Source organism: Aethalodelphis obliquidens, unplaced genomic scaffold (genome assembly GCF_003676395.1).
Source record: "Aethalodelphis obliquidens isolate GAN/ISIS:26980383/991018 unplaced genomic scaffold, ASM367639v1 scaffold3, whole genome shotgun sequence".
Lineage (NCBI taxonomy): Eukaryota > Metazoa > Chordata > Mammalia > Artiodactyla > Delphinidae > Aethalodelphis > Aethalodelphis obliquidens.
Genome location: NW_020837947.1, coordinates 80101233 through 80124091, shown reverse-complemented (window position 1 = coordinate 80124091; position 22859 = coordinate 80101233). Strand labels below are relative to the sequence as shown.

General features: G+C 42.6%; 1 protein-coding gene across 2 annotated transcripts in view; it reads left to right on the top strand.

The window, feature by feature from the left end:
• Window positions 1–302: 302 nt before the first annotated feature.
• RIMS1 (regulating synaptic membrane exocytosis 1) overlaps window positions 303–22859 on the top strand; it is a 471448-nt gene continuing 448891 nt past the window's right edge. For both annotated transcript variants that reach the window (XM_027092571.1, XM_027092566.1), the window contains exon 1: window positions 303–466. In XM_027092571.1, coding sequence (XP_026948372.1) covers window positions 303–466 — 164 coding nt within the window. The remainder of the gene's footprint in view (window positions 467–22859) is intronic.

Sequence of the window (22859 nt, the reverse complement as noted above, 5' to 3'; positions counted from 1 at the left end):
CGAGCATCCTCGCCCCCCGCGCGCCCGAGCCCGCGCCCCCGCCCCCGCCCCCGCCCGGGAGGCTGGGCTGCGGGAAGCGCCCGGGCGCCCGCGCTTCGCCAGGGCCACCAAAACAAAGGCAGCATCCGGGGCTGGGTGGAGGCGGAGGACCATGACAGCCCGGGCTCGCGCGCTCCCCTGCCCCGCCGCCGCCGCCGGGAGGGCTCCGCGGTGAGCCGAGCAGGGGCGCAGCCGCCGGGCGTGCGTCGGAAGGTGCGCCCGCGCCGAGCCCAGGCCAGCCGAGGGGCGGGCAGGCCGCGAAGATGTCCTCGGCCGTGGGGCCCCGCGGTCCCCGCCCGCCCACCGTGCCTCCCCCGATGCCCGAGCTGCCCGACCTGAGCCACCTGACCGAGGAGGAGAGGAACATCATTATGGCAGTGATGGACCGGCAGAAAGAAGAGGAGGAGAAGGAAGAAGCCATGCTCAAGTAAGCCTGCGCGGCCGCGCCATCCGTGCCTCCATCGGGCCGTTCCCCGCCGTCACCCGCTCCTACCGGCTGCGTGCGGGTCAGAGGCGGGCCGGGTGCCGGGTGCGGGCGGAGGCGCCCGCCTGGGGGCCGGGGGCGCGGGGCCGGGGCGGGGAGGCGGGTGGGAGGACAGGTGGCAGGCGGGGATGCGCTGAGCCCTGAGCCGGGAGCCCGGAGAGGACGGCTGGGGACCCAGGTGCCAGGGAGGACTGGGGGGACGGCGCCAGCCGGGGTGGGATGTGCCAGGCTGAAAAGAGCCGATTCCGCCCGCGTGGAAGGAAGGGCCCTGGGCCGGGAGCAGGTGAGGGGCACAGGCTGAGCGGAGGAAGGGGAGGTGGGCGAAGAGCTGCTGGGAATAGCTCTTCTTTCCCTGGAGTTGTCGAGCCGGCTGGGATTGCCCCAGCCGAGGGTGTCAGTATTGGTGTAAGAAAAATGCTTATTGTGAGTGTTCATTTTGCTACTCATTCATCTCACAGCTCGAGGTTGGGTCTTTTTTTTTTTTTGGGCAGTTGCCATCTTTGGTAACCTGCTTCTTCAGCGTCTCTCTAACCTTTGCTTCGGGGTCTTCTGCACGGAATACCTGTGTGAAGACAGATATTCCTCCCCGTATACAATGCCATTGGCAATGCAAAGTTTTTAATAATGGGAGAAGCTGATGGGGACTCTGGCCTGAATGAAATAGAGGTTCCTCTTTACTGGTTTCCAAGGGAGTTCCAGGGCCTTCTCGTTTCCTGGTGCAAGCCGTACCATAAGGGGACTGATTATTGCACACATCCCCCCTTCTTTAAAGCCCATCAACCCTTCAGGGGATCTCCATCCAGCGCCCAGTTTTCCTGGGTCTGGGGAGGGGACGGGGCTGGTGGCTGGCTAGGCAGGCGCGTGTGACAATGCCCTGCCACCTGCCTTAGTCTCGGGCGAAACTGCTCACAAGGTGCTGGCCTCCCGCCTCCCTCCCATCCCCGTGCAGTGGAGCTGAAGGGGACGTGAACCCTGCCTTGCCCGGACGTGAACCCTGCCTTCCCCGAGAGGTCCTCCTGTATTGGGGAAAGTTTTCAACTTGGCAGTGAGGAAATCTAGAGGCCCTGATGGGGACTTGTGCCTTGGTTCCCCGCGTTAAGGCCAGAAGGTGTATCTGGGGCGGAAGATCGGAGAGAAGAGCCGGAGGGAGCCTGTTGCTTGTGGAGTTACAGCGGAGAGCAAAGGGGGGGGGGGCGGCACCCCCATACCCCAACCCGGGCCCAGCGCACGCCCTCCTGCCTCTCCCCCGCCCACCCTCGGGATGGCCTCCTGAAGAGAAGATGCTGTCACAGGAGGGAAGTTTCCCTCTTCCCCCTTGGGGCAGCAGAGCCTGGCAGCAGAGAGCTGGAGGGGCTGCATCCCCAGCCTGCCGGGTCTCCACTAGCGCAGCTGCAGCCCAGATGGGAGAGGGGGCGTTGAGGGAGAGCAGTGAGGGTTGGTCACAGCACAAGAGGAGAAATCCAGTCATCCCTGCCCTTTTAACGTAGACGCAGAGAGAGGGGCCATTAACTGGGAAGGCCGGAGCTGGCCTGGTTCTCTGAAGAGCAGCAGGTTTCTGGATTCCCTGTTCCTTCTTAGCCAAAAAGCAGGGACTTGAAGCCTGCAGGCGTGCAGGAAGCAGAACCTCGTTAATCCGCTGCCTGTCCCTGGTGGAAGGTCCCTGGCGCTGCAGGCTTCCCCTCGTCTGAGACTGGAAGTAATGCATGGTGTCTGCTGGTGCTGTTGTCTGTCTGTCTGGTTGTCAGTCCGTCTTGTCCTCACCCGTCACAGCCCCCCGCCACCTGTCCCGGACACCTCTTCTGCTGGTCAGGATGCACAGTTTTGCTCCCGTTCCTTTCGGTGTTCACTGCAGACAGCAGGTGGACAGAGGCCTCCAGCAGGCGATGGGAAACATGGGCTGCTGCCTGACTGGGAAGGGAAGGCGCAGGGCAAGCCAGTGGGCATCTCTCCTCTTCACTGGCTGTTTCAGGGCTGGTGGAGAGAGGGGCTCTAAGTGGGGAAGGGGCAGTTCCAGGAGGGATCAGATCCTACAGGCTTCTATGGACAAATAAAAATGAAGGACACCGTCCAACTGTTCACGTCAAAAGCATCTTTCCCACTGCTGTGCCATGACGGCTCTCCCTGGCACGCACGTAGTGTTCCTTTATTGCAAGGATTCTCTAAATATTGCAGTGTGTGATGCTGTCACACCACAGCCTCTGCAATCGCAGGCCTCGGCACTAACTTTATCAATCAGCCTCCGCTGCTAACGTCTTGGCCTTCTGTGTGGTGGCAGACTGGGGATGTTGTGGAATCCCAGTGTGCTGCCATGGAAGCCTGTCTTGTTGTCCACAAATTAGTGGAACAGAGATGGACTTTTTTCTAGAGGGCAGCTTATGTCTTAGAAACTGGGGACTGTAGGGGTTATTCAGATGACACACCTATATGGGAACTTGATGACACAGAGTCATGGGTGGTGGCCCTTTCTAAACTTCGCAGAAAGGTAAACTGGAAAACAGGAGGCTTTTCACAGCCTTTGAAATAATCGTTCAATTGGAGATGAGTTTTGGCGGTAGCACGCGGTCGTTATAGCACATATCTGAGAATTTAGTCCCACAACAGGCCCTGCGAAGCGAAAGTCCTGGTAACTCAGCATTTAGACTTAAAATTCCCCTTGGTCATTACTGCAGAGCCATCGGCTGAGCTCCCTGCTTCCTGTGTGTGCTCTCTGTTCACAATTTGTAAAAACAGGCGCTAGTAGAGAGAAGAGAGAAAACTGATGGGCGAACACGCCAAAGAAACGTTATAAGATATCAATTAAAATATACTCGTACAGTTTCATCAGCCTTGGTTGTATATTACTACTTGAATTTGGCCTCGATAATGTCTTTAAATATGTATAAATGGAAAAGGATAATGAAGCTGCTTTCACCTCAAGATTTCAGGAATAATTTTTCTTTGAAATTGTAAGTCCTTTGTCCTAAAAATAATTCATTTTGTTGGCAAAGTGCACTGATTTCAAATACCATTGCCATCTAACAAAAAATAGTTGACTCTTGCAAATAATTTCTAATGGTTGATTTAATTCCCTGCAGAAAGAAGGTCTTTCTTCATCTTGGTAGGGTTTTGGGGTGTGTGTGTAGGTGTGTGTAGATGTGTGTAGGTGTGGATGTGAGTGTGTGTTCTAGAAGTCTTTTGAAACCTAACCTCCTCCATGAATACTCCTTCAAGTAACTGTCACCAGACCCCAAGAGCCAGTATATTACATGGTTTGAAAACTGCGTTATCTGGGACCTAAATCAGAGAAGATCTCATTAGATCTAAAATCCTATTTCATTTTTATAAAAGCTTCATAGAGAAAGGAACTATAGAGTAGCAAGACAAGAGAAAACATAGAAGCAGAGACTGAAAACAATGGCTAGTGGCTGGGAATTGAGAACCATGTGGGAATATTTAATAGAATTACTAACATTTATTGAGCATTTACCTCATGGTGGCCATTATTCTAAATGGTTATTGAACCAAATGCCAAAGAGTTGAACTGTGTTCAAGTTCAATATATGTATATTTGGATTCTCACAAACAGCTTGTGCGGAAGGTAAGTGGGGTCATATAACCCCCAAATCCTCATCCTGCCCTTAGAGGGTTCCTGGAATACCTTGAACCTACTCACATAATATGGCCCGGCCAGGATTCAAACCCAGACCTTTTATTCCAAGTCCAAGTATCATCCCACATGCTGCACTGTCCTTTTACCAACAAGAAGCCTGTACTTCACCTACCTACTCCTTAGATTAATGTCTGTTTGTCCCTCAGTTTCAGAGGAGGGGTTTGACAGGTTAGGCTGATTCAGAAGATCAGCTGCTGATTCTAGGAGACCCTGGAGCTTCACCCACGCCCTTAATAGAATTTCCCAGTGGACTGAGGGCGAGGGAATTGTCCCCAGTTTGAAGATGATAAAAAGCACAATGGTAAGTCCATTAATGTTGGACCTGAGCATTCGGGGTTCAGATTCTAGTCCTGTCTCTTAAATTGTATACATGTGGGCAAGAAAATTAAATTGGGATTCTAGGAGGTTCTTTTTTTTCCTTACAAATCCTACAATTCATTGTGTGATTTGATTTATAAAGAATATTGACTTTGGAATTCTCCCTCTCGCTTAACAGGGAACCTCACGCCCACTAGCTCTTCAAACATCTGTAATACCTAATTCCTTTGTGAGAGGAGAGACAAAGTAGAGGGGTAGAACCCTTGCACCGTCAGCTTTTCTTTCTCTTTTTTCTCCCTCCAACCAATTATAATATTGTGACCCAAAATGTATCCAGAAGGCTCAATTAGCAACTGGGAAAAGAAGGAAAGGTAGTTGGGGGCAGCTGGGGTAGAGTGAGGACAGAGTCCCCAGAATGTAGGTTATCATGTTTTCATTGAGGTTTGCCAAGATTTTCATGTCTTACACCCCAAAATATTCTCTCATGTTGCTGAGGCAGAGGTGGGTAAGAAGGGAAAAGAGAAAAAGCAAAGAGTAATTTGAGAAACTGCTAAAGCATGAGCAGGTGTCTACATGTTCCCAGATGCTGTGTTAAGTAGAAAAGTCGGGGAGAGGAAATGTCTAGTCTCCTTCACACCCCTAATGGATAGGGTTACATTTAGGGAAGGTTATCCCAGAACCATTGCAGTTTTCTGCTTTCAACAACAACCTGTCTTAGTAAATGTGCATGCCCAAATGCTCATGGAGAAAATTCAGAAAAGAGAAGCCTACAAAAAAAAAAAAAAAATTGAAAGAAGTAAGGCGTCGTCAAAGAGAATAGAGGGTAAGAAACATAACACTTAGTTCACATTTTTGCCAACCTGTCTTGCCTCTCTTTCACCTCTGTTTATTCCTTCTTAACCAGAAGTGAGGGGCACCATTGCTGAGGTAAACAGTTTACTAAGTCTGGAGTAGAATATGGAAACCAGTGTGGGCTCTAGGTGCCCCTGCAGACTTGAATAGAAACACAGCACCTTGGGAGTGTTACTCACTCAACCGGTCAGATGAGAGAGTGGTTTGAATTTAACCTGCGCAGTAAGAGCCAGCTTCCTGCAAAGATATAAAGTAGCAATTCCTGCAATAATATTACTATCTTCCTACATCTGCAATATGCAGATGGATGAACTTGCTGTACCATGGATTGTAAAGTTCATTGAACTGCAGTTCATTTATCGTTATGGACTATTTTATATCTTTAAACAACTTCTACATTTTGTCCTGTATGGGAGTTGGGTATTTTTGAGCTGGTCCTGAGAGTTGAACTAAGTTGGCCTGAGGCACGAGGCAACTAAAGTAATAGAACCCAGAACCCACATACGTGGACTCCAAACCTTTAGTGTTCTTATAAGTCTTTCCAAAAGTGCATTAAGCTTTGGCTATTACGGTTTGTTTCCCTCTTCCATTGGGGAAGGGGCTTAACATTTAGGCATTTGGCTGGATACGTTACATATTTCACTCTGCCCCATATGCTCACCTCTTGAGAGGTCTACCTTGTGACTATTCTATTAGTTTCTGTTAGTGAAATTCCCAGAACTAGCTCAAAGCCTTCCAAACCCTTTCCTTATGACATTTGATCCTGGAGTGCAGAAACTAAACTAAAGGAGCAAGAAAGATGTCACGTGGCTAGTGGCATTTTCCAGCCTTTTCCCGAGGACTCCAGTCTCCAGGCTCTGGAACGGGCCACAGGTGACTGGCTAACCCCGTGTGCACCTGCGCTCTCTGATCTGACTCATTAGCTGTCAGTGCTCTCGAATGCCTCCGCATCTTTCCTCCACCATGAGGTTCTCTCTTCTCTCTACTATCGTTCTGAATTTTGAATGTTCGGTAGGCTATTTCTAACAAAGTATCATGTGTTATTCAATTCAACAATAAGACCACTGTGTCAGGTATGAGACTTGGGTCAGGAATTGGGCTGTTGGGTAGAGTAAAGAGAGAGTCTTCTGCCTTAGCCCGACACTGGCTTAGTTCCTACCATTTTAAGACTGCTGTGACCAGAAGGGGAGGTGAGCATCAGATAGTTAGATAGAGCAGTGGACTAGATTCTGCTCTTAACACTGACACTTTCTATAGGTGTAAACATCAATAAGTTAACTCATCCGCACCCCAGTTTCTTCCTGTGTAAGGTGAAAGTGATAATGTCTGCCCTTCTAACCTACGAGGCTTTAACATGATGGTAGAGGCACCCTAAACTTCAAAGTGCTGTACCAAGGAAGGGTGGCATTATTAACTTTACTTTGTAAAACTATAGAAGAATCCCAAGAGCATCTTTTCCTGTGACGATTGCAGCTACTAGAGGTCCCGCGGAGATGGGTTCTTGTAGAAGAATCCATCCATCATATTGTGCTAGCAGGGAGGTGTGTTCAGGGCTTCAGCCACCAGGGTGAGAATTTGGCGAAGAGGTCAAAGGTAAAATGAGTCCAGGGTTTGACCTGAGGTTATATTTACTTTCCTTCCATTTTTCTTTCTTTCTCATTAAATAGCACGTAAATGTCTTTAGCACAAAAAGCAATGTGGGCAAAGTGATAGAGTTTGAAATACCTAAAAGGCAATCTTAATTCAAAAGTAAGCAGAGAAATTAGCTTAGGGTCATTCCCTCAACTTTTGCTAGAAAAAAATTGGGAGAAACAGACTGATGATTTTAGTGTCACTGGATTTAATAAGTTATTCACTTTAAATTAGCTGAATAAGGGGCCATGTACTTGTCCAGTAGTAATTCCTCTTTCATATCAGTTTACTGTTGGGTACGGGTTAGATTGAATCGATTGTACGTGTTGAAGAACTTTTTAAGATTCTGTGCTGGATGTCTCAGGCTTTCTTATGTATATTCTTACACTTTTACTTCAGGTTTATGTACATTTATTTTGACCTAGGTCAGTGTTCTGTGGATGGTGAAAGGGGAATATACTGCAGAATTAACCTTACTTTTTAAAAATTTATTTTATTGAAGTACAGTTGATTCATAATGTTGCGTTAGTTTCTGTTGTACAGCAAAGTGATTAAGTTTTATATATATATATATATATATATATATATATATATATTCTTTTCCCTTATGGTTTATTACAACATATTGAATATAGTTCCCTGTGTTATACAGTAGGACCTTGTTGTTTATCCATCCTGTAAATAATAGTTTGCATCTGCTAATCCCAACCTCCCAATCCATCCCTTCCCCACCCACCTCCCCCTTGGCAACCCAAAGTCTGTTCTCTATGTCTGTGAGTCTGTTTCTGTTTTGTGAGTAAATGCATTTATATCATATTTTAGATTCAACATATAAGTAATATCATATGATATTTGTCTTTCTCCTTCTGACTCACTTCACTCAGTATGACAATTTCTAGGTCCATCCATGTTGCTGCAAATGGCATTATTTTATTCTTTTTTATGACTGAGTAATATTCCATGTATATATGTACCTCATATTCTTTATCCATTCCTCTGTCGATGGACATTTAGGTTGTTTCCATGTCTTGGCTATTGTAAATAGTGCTGCTATGAACATTGGGGTGCAAGTATCTTTTTGAAGTAGTGTTTTGTCTGGGCATATGCCCATGAGTAGGATTGCTGGATCATATTGTAACTCTGTTTTAGTTTTTTGAGAAACCTCCATCCTGTTCTCCATAGTGGCTGCACCAGTTTACCTTCCCACAGTGTAGGAGGGTTCCCTTTTCTCCATACCCTCTCCAGGATTTAGTGTTTGTAGATTTTTTGATGATGCCATTCTGACTGGTATGAGGTGACACCTCATTGTAGTTTTGATTTACATTTTTGCTCTAATAATTAGAGATGTCGAGCATCTTTTTATGTGCCTGTTGGGCATCTGTATGTCTTTTTTGGAGAAATGTCTATTTAGGTCTGCAGAATTGACTTTAGATATTCCTTCATCTTTTGCTAACTTGTGAAAACTTCTCGTACATAGGAACATTTATTTAAATAAAAAATAGAATGTTTCAAAAGAAAGTGGCTGTACATGTTGGTTTGCCCAGGACAGTATCTGTTGATGCCACATTTGTGCTGTAATTATGGCTAGTACCCCTTTCTCTCAGTTTTGAATTTCAATCCAGATGATACATTAAATTATCTCCCTTTTTATAAATTTTGCTTTCCCTGAAACAAATTATTCATTTAAAACTTCCAAAAGTTTAAGCAGTTAACTGTCATAAAATATAGCAATTAGTAATTATCAATAAGTAACACAAGCGAGTTGTAGAATCTTGAAAATCATCTTTTGGTAAATGGAAAGGCTTTTGCTGAGAATCATGTGTTATCTTTAATGGATTCTCAGTGGAATGCTACCTTTTATGACAAAGTTGAATTTAAAAGTTCAAAACACTTTTCAAATAATAGTAACGAGGAATGCAACCTCGTGCAGGGCTCTCTCTCTGAAGATTTTTCTTTGGGCCTTGCAAAGGAGCAGCCTGTGACTTAGAGAAGACATTTAACTGGATTTTAGGATGCAATATTCTGATCATTCTTCTGAAGTTTAGATAGTAAAGTAAGATAATATTACAGAAAGTAATTTCATGCAATTTGAAAGGAAAGTGTTTAATTCAATATTAAAGAAACACAATGAACCAAACAGATATCTTTATGTAGTGTAAATGATAATACCTTGCTAATGATTTACATACTATTTAGTATATATTTTTATATTTCCCATCATTATGTCAGATAATGATTGTCTGGGAGAAGCCATTATATTTACATAGAGAAGGGATGTGAATTGAAAACCAATTAAGGTGTCTGTACTGTCATGTAAATGTACTACAGCTTAGCTTCTTTTCATGGACTCTCATGCATGGTCTGCATATTCACACATGGGAACTCCTATATTGATGGAGCTCTCTGTCTGTATTTGCTAGACTTTATGGAGTCTATTCGATTAGCTCCCAACTTACATTTCTGCACGCAAAACATTCTTGATCGATATGTGAGCAGTTTTCTTAATCTCAAGAATATAGAGTTATTTTATTTATTTATTTTTAACATCTTTATTGGAGTATAATTGCTTTATAATGGTGTGTTAGTTTCTGCTTTATAACAAAATGAATCAGCTATACACATATATATATCCCCATATCTCCTCCTTCTTGCGTCTCCCTCCCACCCTCCCTATCCCACCCCTCTAGGTGGTCACAAACACCAAGCTGATCTCCCTGTGCTATGTGGCTGCTTCCCACTAGCTATCTGTTTTACATGTGGTAGTGTATATATGTCCATGCCACTCTCTCACCTTGTCTAGCTTACCCTTCACCCTCCCCGTGTCCTCAAGTCCATTCTCTACATCTGTGTCTTTATTCCTGTCCTGCTCCTAGGTTCTTCAGAACCTTTTTTTTTTCTTTTAGATTCCATATATATGTGTTAGCATGCGATATTTGTTTTTCTCTTTCTGACTTACTTCACTCTGTATGACAGTATCTAGGTCCATCCACCTCACTACAAATAACTCAATTTTGTTTCTTTTTATGGCTGAGTAATATTCCATTGTATATATGTGCCACATCTTCTTTATCCATTCATTGGTCGATGGACACTTAGGTTGCTTCCATGTCCTGGCTATTGTAAATAGAGCTGCTGTGAACATTGTGGCACATGACTCTTTGAATTATGGTTTTCTCAGGGTATATGCCCAATAATGGGATTGCTGGGTCATATGGTAGTTCTATCTTTAGGTTTTAAGGAACCTCCATACTGTTCTCCATAGAGGCTGTATCAATTTACATACCCACCAACACTGCAAGAGGGTTCCCTTTTCTCCACACCCTCTCCAGCATTTATTGTTTGTAGACTTTTTGATCATGGCCATTCTGACCGGTGTGAGGTGATACCTCATTGTAGTTTTGATTTGCATTTCTCTAATGATTTGTGATGTTGAGCATCCTTTCACCTGTTTGCTGGCAATCTGTCTGTCTTCTTTGGAGAAATGTCTATTTAGGTCTTCTGCCCATTTTTGGATTGGGTTGTTTGCTCTTTTGATATTGAGCTGCATGAGCTGCTTGTAAATTTTGGAGATTAATCCCCTGTCAGTTGCTTCATTTGCAAATATTTTCTCCCATTCTGAGGGTTGTCTTTTCATCTTGTTTATGGTTTCCTTTGCTGTGCAAAAGCTTTTAAGTTTCATTAGGTCCCATTTGTTTATTTTGTTTTTATTTCCATTTCTGTAGGAGGTGGGTCAAAAAGGATCTTGCTGTGATTTATGTCATAGAGTGTTCTGCCCATGTTTTCCTGTAAGAGTTTTTTAGTGTCTGGCCTTACATTTAGGTCTTTAATCCATTTTGAGTTTATTTTTGTGTATGGTGTTAGTGAATGCTCTAATTTCATTCTTTTACATGTAGCTGTCCAGTTTTCCCAGGACCACTTATTGAAGAGGCTGTCATTTCTCCATTGTATATTCTTGCCTCCTTTAACAAAGATAAGGTGACCATATGTGTGTGGGTTTATCTCTGGGCTTTCTATCCTGTTCCATTGATCTATATTTCTGTTTTTGTGCCAGTACCATACTGTCTTGATTATGTAGCTTTGTAGTATAGTCTGAAGAATATCGAGTTATTTCAAAGTTGTAAGTGATCAGTGCACAAGTGTCACATGACACATTATCGTTCTTGTAGTTTAAACATAGCTCTTAACTTGCAAGGAGAAGCTCTTTGGTTAGGTGGCTAGTTGTTCCATTTTTGATTTAGGGGGTTTACATTTTAGAAAAATTAGGCAGATGGTGTTTGTAATATCTATGGAATTCATAAATCAATGTATCAGTTTTCTTTATATATAGGGTAGTATATATATATATATATATATACACATACACATTCAGAAGTTCTGTCCAGGTCAGAAAGATTAGTGTCTTAGTAGAAAGAGATGGAAACAGAAGTAAAGTAACCCAATGACTTTCCTTTTTTAAAAAAAATGCTTAGCAGATTTATCTGCCTTAGCTGTCTCTGTCTTGTAATATATTGGAGCTTAAGTCTTCTTTCCTAACCTTTTTTTTTCTGAGAAGAAAATGATCCATTTTACACTCCAGTGTCTGAAATAAAGGGATATCTATATGAGCTGGCTGATATATTTTAGATATTACATTTTTGATAAGAGTAAAAATTATAAAGAGATTCTACTTTGATATTCTTCAGAATCATCATAACAATTGTCATAAAATGTAATTTGGAAAAACAAAGTACCATAAAATCTTCTTACAATTAGGCTGAATATTTCAATTTATGGATGTCTATGTTCCCTAGGCCAAATATAGTGACCTAATATATAGCAGCCTGGAGTAAAAACTTGATACCAGTCTGGAAAAGATAGTATCATCTGAGTATTGTCCCAGACACAGGTATTAGAAAGGGATTTCATGGTATTTGTAGCTGTAATCGTCAATGTTGAGTAGAACTATGACTGAAAATCAGTCAGATGGCTTTCTAGTCCTGCCTTCTATAAAGATAGCAAGGTGGAAGATTCCTGGAGTCCCACGTGCAATTAAAAAAAACACAGTCCAAATGGATAAACAGCAAGGTACTACTGTACGGCAAAGGGAACTATTTTCAATATCCTGTGATAAACCATAATGGAAAAGAATACAAAAAAAGAATGTATATGAGAGAGAGAGAGAGAGAGAGAGAGAGAGCTCTTCTTGTGCTTCCTTCTATAATTCCATTTCCTTCTGATTTGCCTTTTGCTATGCAGTTTCTAGTCATGGACTCAGTCACAGTTATGTGTTTATGATCCCAAGTCTGTGTTACTACATTGGAATTTTCTACTAAATTCTGGATTTGTGTACCTGACCACCTGCTAAATGTCTCCACCTGGATGTCCCATAGGCGCTTCAAGCTGAGTGGTACCCATCATCCATTTCTTGACCTTCTGCTTAAACTTGATGCTTTTCTATAATCCCTGTCTCTGTGGGTAGATCACCATTGCAACTGCTCATTCATTCTGTTAAATTCTTCAGATTCCATCTTCTTTGAATTTCTCCTTTCTCTTCCAATTCCATTGCCTTTACTTGAATGCAGACTCTCATGCCTGCTCCCCTGGATGCCTACAGTAACCTCCTAATTCCTTTCCCTGACACCAGCCAGACCTCCTCCGGTCCCCACACTGCTGTCGGGGGAACCTCTCTAAAATCCATCTGATCACGTCCCATCAGGAAAACCCCTTTGTTTTCAGAGTAAAGTTTAAACCTCCTAATCTGTAACCTGCATCTCCTCTCAGGGGTCCACACATAGCCTCCTGCCAGTGCCTTAGAGCCTCGTTCCCAAGGCGCCATCGCTGCCCCAGAGCTTGGTGGCTCCACTTGTGCTTTCCTCTCTGTCAGGAGTTTCATTTTTCTTCATCTACCTCATGCTTACATAGCCTTTCAAATTAGCTCATGACCCCTCATCTGGCACATCTTCCCGGACTTTCCAGATTAAGTTTTATGTTTGTCCTCTGTGCACATCTTTCCTGTAACCTTGTTCCCCTGACACTGTCACCTCAGCGTCAGCTCCTGAAAGCAGGGTCATTCTCATTTGTGTCTGTCATATGAGCACAGTGCTTGCCGTGTGATAGGCTCCTGGATTTTCTAAACAGTGTGTGAGAATGAATGAATCCATCCAGAGGATGTGGAACAGAGGAGTCATCTGAGGCTGCTGGATGGATTCACAGGGTATGAGTAGGTGGCTGGAGTGGGAAGTTTATTCTAACCAGGAGAATTCTATCAGCAGATTCTGAAAGCAAAAAATGAGCTGAGTGTTTTGGCTATTGAGAGAAGCAGGTTGGCCAGAATTTATGAGGAGAACATTCTGGTTGTTAGATATTACAAGGTGAAATTGAAATAGGATTTTCAGATGGTGTGTTGTACTCTTAATTTATCATTCATGGCTTTTGGAAGGACAGCATTCTGAAAGTGCTTGAATGTCAGTGTTGGAGGATGTAAACAATATATTTTAAAAATTAATCCTCTAGACAGACAAGTGTAATGGAAACTTTTCCTTTGAATTAAAACATCATTAACTTCAGGAAGAGTGTAAAGCATAATATGGGTTCTCTGATTTGATGTTCAGAATTAGATTAGATGCTTATGACCGTAAAGTATTATACTGACTATATTTTTAATTAAAAAATGCTCCCTCGTTAAGTCATTTTCTAAACGTTTTTTAAGATTGAAGTATAGTTGATTTACAATGTTGTGTTAGTTTCAGGTGTACAGTAAAGTGATTCATTATACATATATATCTATTCTTTTTCAGATTCTTTTCCCTTATAGGTTATAAGGGAAAGTTGATTAGAGTTCCCTGTGCTATACAGTCCTTGTTGATTATTTATTTTATGTATAGTAGTGTATATGTTAATCCCAAACTCCTAATTTATCCTTCACCCCCCCACTTCCCTTTTGGTAACCATAAGTTTGTTTTCTAGGTCTGTGGGTCTATTTCTGTTTTGTATATAAGTTCATTTGTATCCTTATTTTAGATTCCACCTGTAAGTGATTATCATATGGTATTTGTTTTTCTCTTTCTGACGTACTTCACTCAGTATGATGATCTCTAGGCCCATCCGTGTTGCTGCAAATGGCATTATTTCATTCTTTTTTATGGCTAAGTAGTATTCCATTGTATATATATACCACATCTTTATCCATCTTCTTCCAGACTTAAACTCTTTGAAAGCAGGTGTCTTCTTTTACTCATCTTTGTATTCCCATTGCCTAACCTGTGGCTCTTACACAGTGGGACCTCAGCACGTGCTGGCTGAACTGAGCTGCACAGTCTGAAGACCCAGGGCACAGAAATACTGGCCTTTCTTTTTTTTTTTTTAACATCTTTATTGGAGTATAATTGCATTACAATGTTGTGTTAGTTTCTGCTGTATAACAAAGTGAATCAGCTATAGGTATACATATATCCCCATATCTCCTCTCTCTTGCATCTCCCTCCCACCTTCCCTATCCCACCCCTCTAGGTGGTCTCAAAGCACTGAACTGATCTCCCTGGAAGCACTGGTCTTTGACACAAGACAGCTAGACCGAGCTGAGATGGGGATGGGTGGGAGCTTGGAGGCTGCCTGGTCCAGGGCTGGCAAATACCCAGAATGCACAGGCAACTTCCTGAAGATGGAGCAGCATCGCTGATAAATGCTGGATGCCTCAGAACCTTTCTAGATGGGGCACTCCAAGCCATCAACTGATGAGCGTTGCAATCAAGATAACACACTTTAGCCACTGAAGATTTATTCCAACTCCACTTTTAAGAAGAGAAAACTGAAGCCCAGACATCCTTTCAGCTTTTCATTATTAATTAGTGAGAGAGCTAAGTGTAAGACTTGGGATTTTCTTTCTCCTGGTCCAGTATTTTTTCCACTGTCACACTACCTCCCCACAGTTTGATTTTAGCTACCATCAAATTCAAACAATTAATTTTTTTTCAATTTTGGTTTGACTTACCTGCTCTGTAAGATTACATCCTATTATGGAAAACTCCAAGGCAACCTCTAATTACTTTGTTGATTTTGAATTTGGTTATATTTCATATTAATCAAAATAAGTAGGTCATTTACAGGGATCAAGAAATACTTTATTTAAAGATTCCATTTGCAGTGGTATTTGTTGCAATTATATTTAAGTTGTATCAATACTTCTTAACTGTGATCATTTTATTTTTAATTTTTAATACATCTCTGAAGGAGACAATGTTTTCAATATGCAGTAATTTATTTATGATTCCAAATAGCTTTTCCTACCATGCATTTGAATTACGTACAGATTGAAATCATGTCTTGTTTTTTCACTTAGGGAAGCCAGGTGTTTTTCGTTATTGTGAGAAGAACTTTCCTTGGTTGTCCCTCATTTGGAGGTTCGGCTTCAGCTAGACTGTTGGTCAATGACCCAAAGAAAGAATCAGGGGGATAGGGAAGGGATGGCACCCCACATACAGCTCTGGGAACACTCCCGTCTCACCCATGCACCTGTACGTATAAATCTCACACCCATACACCTGAAAACTAAAGTGTTCTTTCTGTAAAGTCTTCTTTAAGGAAGTTAATTTTATCTCATTCAGAGAATTCGCATGATCTAGACATGATTTGCTTACTTTTTGTAACCACAACACTTACTGTGAATTTTGCCCCAGTGGCCGTTCTGGAAGAAGCAGCCCTATCTCCATATGCTCCCACCCTGGCCGTGCTAATTGGACTAAAGACGGACATGATCCAAATCCTCATGATTCATTGGCCAGCCAAGGACTAGTAATGTTCTCTTTCAAGATGGAAATAAGAAACAGTCAGGGGGTCAGGAGAGTGAATGATACCCATTCATTTTTTTCTTGGAACAAAAATGGATTGAGCATTTATTATGTGCCAGATACTGTGCTGAAATTAATACAACTATCCAGAGCCCGTGATCTTTGCAGGAGGAGGTACATTTTACTTAGGTAAAATTAAAAGTCCATGTGAAATTAATGTCTCTGATGAATGCGATGCAGGACAATACATGATACTTTGATCAGCGAATATAAAGCAGAGATTCGGATGGAGATCAGGCTGGCCAGGAATGGCTCTCCCTGGAAACGACAGTGGGACCGAGCTAAGGTCTGAGAATGAAGAGGAGTTTGTCAGGCAAATAGGGAGTGAGGTACCCAGCAGGCGAGGAGCACAGAGGGTCCCTGGTGGGAGGCGGAAGGGGTGAGTCTGAAAAAGTGGAAGGAAGCCAGTGTCGTGGAAGAGCAGAAAGGGAGATGGCCTGAGAGGGTCTTGGAAAAATAGGCAAAAGCCTGACAACGTGGGGTCTTCCAGGTCATGGAATAGAACTTTATCTTTATCCAAAGAACTAAAAGGTTTGGCAGAGAGATATGATATAACCCTATTAGTATTTTTAAAAGATCATTCTGGCTACAGTATCAAGAACTGATTGGATGAAGGCCCAGGTGTGTGTACAGACCCAGGGGAGGCTATTGCAGAAAACCCAGGTGAGAGATGCTAGGAGCAATGGCTTCTGTGGGGCTGGCAAAATGTTTGGATTGGAGAGAGATTAGGGAAGCAAAAGCCACACGTCTTTCCTTTTCATGGGTTGAATATGAGTAGACTTCTGACTTGTGCCACCGGATTTGGAAAGTATCTGGAGGAAAGGAAGGGAGACCCTGAGTTTGGTCTTAGTCATTTGGCTTCTGCAGGCTAATAGGCTGGGAACTCAGAAGAGAAGATGGCTGGAAATGTAAACTCCCAGTGAAGCATCCCTGCATAGGTGGCAATGAAGCTACTGGTGAGGATGAGTGATGAGATCCAGGAATGAGCCTTAAGGAATCTTCACTTTTCAAAGCTGAAAGAGGGCAGTGACCTTGCAAAGACATTAAAGAGAAAGAAAGGTAGGATAAAACCCTGGAGACATTGTGTTAAACCAAATAAAAGGGAAGAGAGTATTTCGAGGAGGATAAGACACTCTCACTAGGATGCCTAAAAAAGAAAAGACTGGCAGCGTTCAATGCTGAGGAAGAATTTCACCAGAATTCTTTTTTTTTTTTTTTTTTTTTTTTGCGGTACGCGGGCCTCTCACTGCTGCGGCCTCTCCCGTTGCGGAGCACAGGCTCCGGACGCGCAGGCCCAGCAGCCATGGCTCACGGGCCCAGCCGCTCCGCGGCATGCGGGATCCTCCCGGACCGGGGCACGAACCCGCGTCCCCTGCATCGGCAGGCGGACTCCCAACCACTGCGCCACCAGGGAAGCCCTCACCAGAATTCTTATACATTGTCTATGGAAGCATAGTATGGTAGAACCAGCTTAGAAAAATGTTTGGCAATTTCTTTAAAAATTAAACATGCTTCTACATTATGAGGTAGCAATTCTAGTTATAGAGAGAAATGAAAACATTTATTCACAAAAATTCTTATACAAGAATGTTCATAGCAGCCTTCTTCATAATAGCCCTAAACTGGAGATAGCCCAGATATACATCATCAGAAGAATAAACTTAAAACCTAGCAACTTAAAAACTAACCCAATATTGTAAAGCAACTCTACTCTAATAAAATTTTTTTTAAAAAGAGGCAATCAAATATTATTGAACCAATAAATGTAGAAAAGAATAATAATAATAGAGATGTGGCAAGTAATTAATGAATAAAATATATTTTGTTACTTTCCTGGAAAAAAAAATAAAAACTATGGTATGTTCACCCAATGAAACACTATCCAGCAATGAACAGGAGTAAACCACTGATACATTAACACTTACGTGAATCTCAGAAACATCACACAGTGTGGAAAAAGCCAGACACAAAGAGTGCAGACCATATGATTCTATTTCCATGAAGCTGTAGAATAGGTAAAGCTAATCCATGATGTTCGAAACCAGATTGGTTTTCTGTTTTATGGTAGCAGGGGTGAGGGCTGGACAGGAAAGGGATAGGAGGCACTTTTCTGGAGGGAAAGCAATGCTCTATATTTTGATAGGGATGTATATTATACATATGTATGCATTCCTCAGAACCGATCAAACTGTACACTTACGGTCTGTGCATTTCACTGTATGTAAATTATATCTGAATTACTAAAAAACTAATTCTGCTGAGACATCCAATGCAAGGAAAACTGATAAATAGCTATTCGATTCAATAACAAGGAGATATCACTGGTAACTTTATACATGCACATAGTTGATAAATACATGTAATTAAAATGGGAAAATCTTTCCAGAAGTTTGGGAAGAGGGTCATGGAGAGATACCAGGAGGGATAGGAGAGGTAGGTCTAATGTGGGCCTCTTTAAAATAGTATTTAAATAAAATAAATTTAAGAATATTGATTGAAACTCGATGGAATGAATGTAGAAAACAAGATGGTTTGAATAACAGAGGGGGTACATTTGTGACTGGAAAGATGAGGGACCTCGTGTCTGATGGTTTCTATTTTTCTGGGAAGTAGGATTTGAGTCATCTTCTGAGAGTGATGGGGGTTGGAGATTTGAGGGTGAGGACGAAAGCCTGAAATAGTTGAGGTGGAAAGCAGGAGTGTGGATGTACCAGGAGATTCCAGAGGAAACCACGTGCAAGAGGAGTCAGCGGGAGGGAGACTTTCAGATACGAGATGTGCAGATGAGAGAGGCCTTTTGGCCCTCGAGACGCCAAGCAAAGAGACTTTGATCCTGAGCTCTGGGCTGAGTCACGGTGAGGCTGTTTGAAGACTTGGCTGTGTCATCTTGATGGAGTTTGAGTAGGTTTCTGTTTCTTCCAGCCTAGAGAGAGCCCTGATTAGGGCTTTGTAGTTCTTCTTTTTTCTACACTAGAGACACTAGATATTCTCAAGTCTGTATTGTCAGTTTTCACATTCAGAAAAAATATTTTTCAGTTCAGTAATGAGTGCATATATTCATATTAATATGCATACGTGTGTGTGTGTGTATGCACATGCATATGAAGTTTCCGTAAATGAGCACTGTATTATCAAGATACACCGTCCTGCTCCATTTTCCACACACCTCTCTTCAGTTCATGTTCTGTCCTCTCTCTCAGGATGCTCCTGTTTATTTTGACTTGAATGCATTTGGGGATACAGAATAGAGAGTGACATGATTCGCTTCACATCCTTTACCATGAGGGATAGCCTGGCACACACGGTGTGATGGGAAAAGCTCTGACCACTCCAGTGACTTGTTTTCCGTTCTCGTGGTTAGAGAGTAATTTAGATTTACTGTCGGTCAGGTTCCCCAGAAACAAACTCAGATGGAGATTCTTGTGCAAGAAGTTTCTTAAGCAGTGCTTTCAGGATTAACATCTGTCTGGGAAGGGAAGCAGCAAGTTGGAACGTGGGAGAAGGTGGGCTGCAGCGCAGGTCCAGTAAGGCCTCGGTCAGCCCCTTGGGAGCTTTGAAAATAGTTACAATATTCTTGCATTGATGGGTCACCGGATTCATGCCGCCCAGGGCATGGGACCTGGACATCGGAGACCCGGCTCTCGTTAGCAGGGGACAATTCAAAGGGAGGGCTGGCAGCTAAGAGCACCCCCTGCATATGGGGGAGTAAGTCCCCCACCTTGAATGGGGCATCTGGGCAGCTTTGCAAAGCATCACTTAATAATTTTAGCTGAAAATCAAAATAAGAAATTTGGTAAAGTTAAACATTTCTTAACTGCCTAAAAACTTAAGGAAGCCAAAGGTTAAATATGAAGTTAATTAATAAGGTAAACCTATGATTTATGAGCAAAACTGAATATTTAAATCAATTGTTAACAGTGTCCAGATTGTACGACTCTTATGGGAGTTGGACAGTATCACCCAAATCTTACATTTTAAGTCAATCTATAGAACATTGGGAAATGCCTGCGAAGCAATGAATAAGATTTGTGGAGGGTGGTGACTTCCCTTGGGAACTGATTTCTCTATTTTTTTTTCTATATTTAATTGGGAAGGTATGCCTTCATGAAACCTTTATTTAGCTCTATAATATTTCGTCCCACCAATTTTCTATAAACAGCACCATCCACCTGGAACCTCAGACAGTATGGAAGCTATTCAGTGATGGGATTTTCACTGAGTGACATAAGTTTGGGGGCAACTATGGCACAGAGTTCTTGGAAAATCCACTCCTCCTACTTAGACCACGGCTCCCCAACCATCCTTGCCTTCTGTAAGCAGTACACTCTGTGGACTCCTTGTTATGTCGGAAAACAGAGAAGTGAATTTTAGAAGATCCATTCAGTGTTCAGTCTAAATATCCCCATTAAATGAAACGTATGCATTTGTCAGAAAAAATAATGCAAGCAACCTTCAAGTTTTCATGGCTTAACAGAGTAAAACTTTACTTCTCACTTGCACAGCTCCTTGTAGGTTGGGTGGCCTCTTCCATCAGGAGGTAGTGTGACCTCCAGAACACGTGGCCATGGCCAGGGAAGAGGTGGATGGGGGGGCATCGAATGGACGTATGTCACTACTGCTCATGGGCCACTTGCTAGGGCCAGGCAGCTGCGAGAGAGGAGAGGAAATGTGAGAGAGCACGTGGATATTGGTGAGCAATTGAGAATGATTAAAAAGTCAGTATTTTATTAATTAAGCTCCTTGATTCCAGATAGGAAATAGTTTACTTTCCTCGATATAAACATATCAACCCGTTGAAGATAGAAATCAATATTTAGACTCATGGAATTGGAGTCAAAAGGGACTTCTGTATCCAAATCACTGGTTTCCACACTTGTCTGGTGGATTTGCCCCAGAGTTTGGGGGAGTGATAGTGAGTAGACAAGGAGAAGGGTGGTGGGCAGGGTCTGGGTACATAGGTGCTGTAGTGCTATAGCTGCTGCATCCCCAGATCCTGGCCTTAGCTCCTTGATATTTTGCCTTTGGGGGATCTTATTGAAGATGAAAAGAGTTCTGCAGCAAAAGGAGATATCTGAAAACTACTCATCCATTCCAGTTCACCCCTTTTGTAGCTGTGGAGGTTTATTCATCCTTTTAACCAATATCTTTGAGCACTTGCTATGCAGCAGGCCCTGACGTAGGCTGTGGGGACAGAGCCCCTGCCCTGCTCGAGAGGTCACCCTGGCGTATCCCAGAGAGTGCCAGTGCCTCCCCAGCATCCAGATAAGATCTAGAACCCCTTTCCCTGTCTCTCGGCCCTGCCTGACATGACAAGGAGACTGTGAACTGAGAATATTCTGAGGACATGTAGAAAATCCCAGCATGGACATGACTAGCTCAGGAGGGTCCACACTTCCCATGGAAGATGACTTCTAGCTTGGAGAAGGAACACAAACCTCCTTGAAGTTTTTTTAAGTCCAAGGTATGAGCATCTTTTGGACTTCCTTTTTCCTCACTTCTAACGTCTAATTGGCCAAGAAATTCTCCTCTCAGAGTGCACTTTGCTTTCTTTATGACCGAATATTATCAACAACTAACATTTGCACCTAAAGCAGAGTGCTTGCGTACACAATCCTTGTTGCTTCTTCTTCTGGCTCTGTAGAGTCAGTAAGTAAGACAGTTATTACTACTATCCCTGCTTACATAAAAGAAAATAGAGGAAAAATGATTTAGGTCAAGATTACACAGCATGAGCACTGAATGCTCCAGGAACTGGGAAATAAACTTCATCGTCATGCTCTTACAACCAGATACTGAATGCGGGTCATAAAGAAGAGTCTGTCTGATATGCAGTTTTACCACTACTAGTAGTAGGAATTATTGTGGGATGCAGGGGAGGGAGAGCCTGAATGTGTGTATTTTGGAATCAAAGAGGCCTGGCTGTGCATCCCGGGCTCCAGGATTCACTGGGTGACCTTGATCACTCCGGTGTCCCTGCAGGGTCTCATCTATGGTATGGGGCTGGGCGGAGGAATAACCAAGAGAACAATGGTTATATGGTGCCTTTGACACAGCCCTTCATCCATGGGCAACGTTAACAACTTTGGGCTATAATAATCGTGACTTATAGCAGTGTGACTGTAAATAGTATTGATTCTGTGCACCCAGTGTTCACATCTCTTTGAATATAAAGACAGGTGCATCTACGCTGTGTGAGCCCTGTTCCCGCTCAGAAGTACAGAACTTGCTGTGTTGATGCTACACAAAGGAATTTTGAATCACAATTGGAGCCTCGGTTCCAACTGTGTGCTGAGGCGGAATACCCCTATTCATTGGCGTGGTTTTAACACAATGCGGTTACCTGAGCTTTAGGAACACACAGAAGAAGGTGGGTGCTTTCTTCTATCCAACTAGGGTAATATCCTTATTTTATCAGCAATTTGGAATAGGTTTACCATGCATTATGCCTGCAGATTTAATTCTTCCCTTTTGTTGTTTTACTAAGGAAACATTTGACTCACCTATTTAGTCTATAATCTCAGATGAATGCATAGGGATTTACATATATAATTCATGTGGTCTATATTCAGTGAGACAGATTGAAGCTCAAATATCCTATTTCCAACCATACCATAATCTTTGTACAAGACTGTCTTATTTCAAAAATTAACAGATTTCCACATTGAATCAATGGTACTCCTGAGTAAATACTTATAATAAATTCTGAATAAAATATTAAAAATTGTCTTCAAAAACACTGTTTAAATGAAAGGCTAGTATGAACTTATACTGGTGAATAGTTGGAATAATGTGGATATTTTTATACAAAATTAGGAGTAATGAGAGTAGTTTTCCAATATTTTAAAAAGACGTATACGTCACAGTTCTGCACCTTTGTTGAGATTAAGGTATAATAAAAATACTCAGAAAAATATATAATAAAAACATCTAACTATCACTACCAAGTTCTAGCTCATAACAAGCATATATATATATATATGTATACATATGTGTATATATATATATATATAAATACACACACACACACACACACACACACACACACACACACACACACACA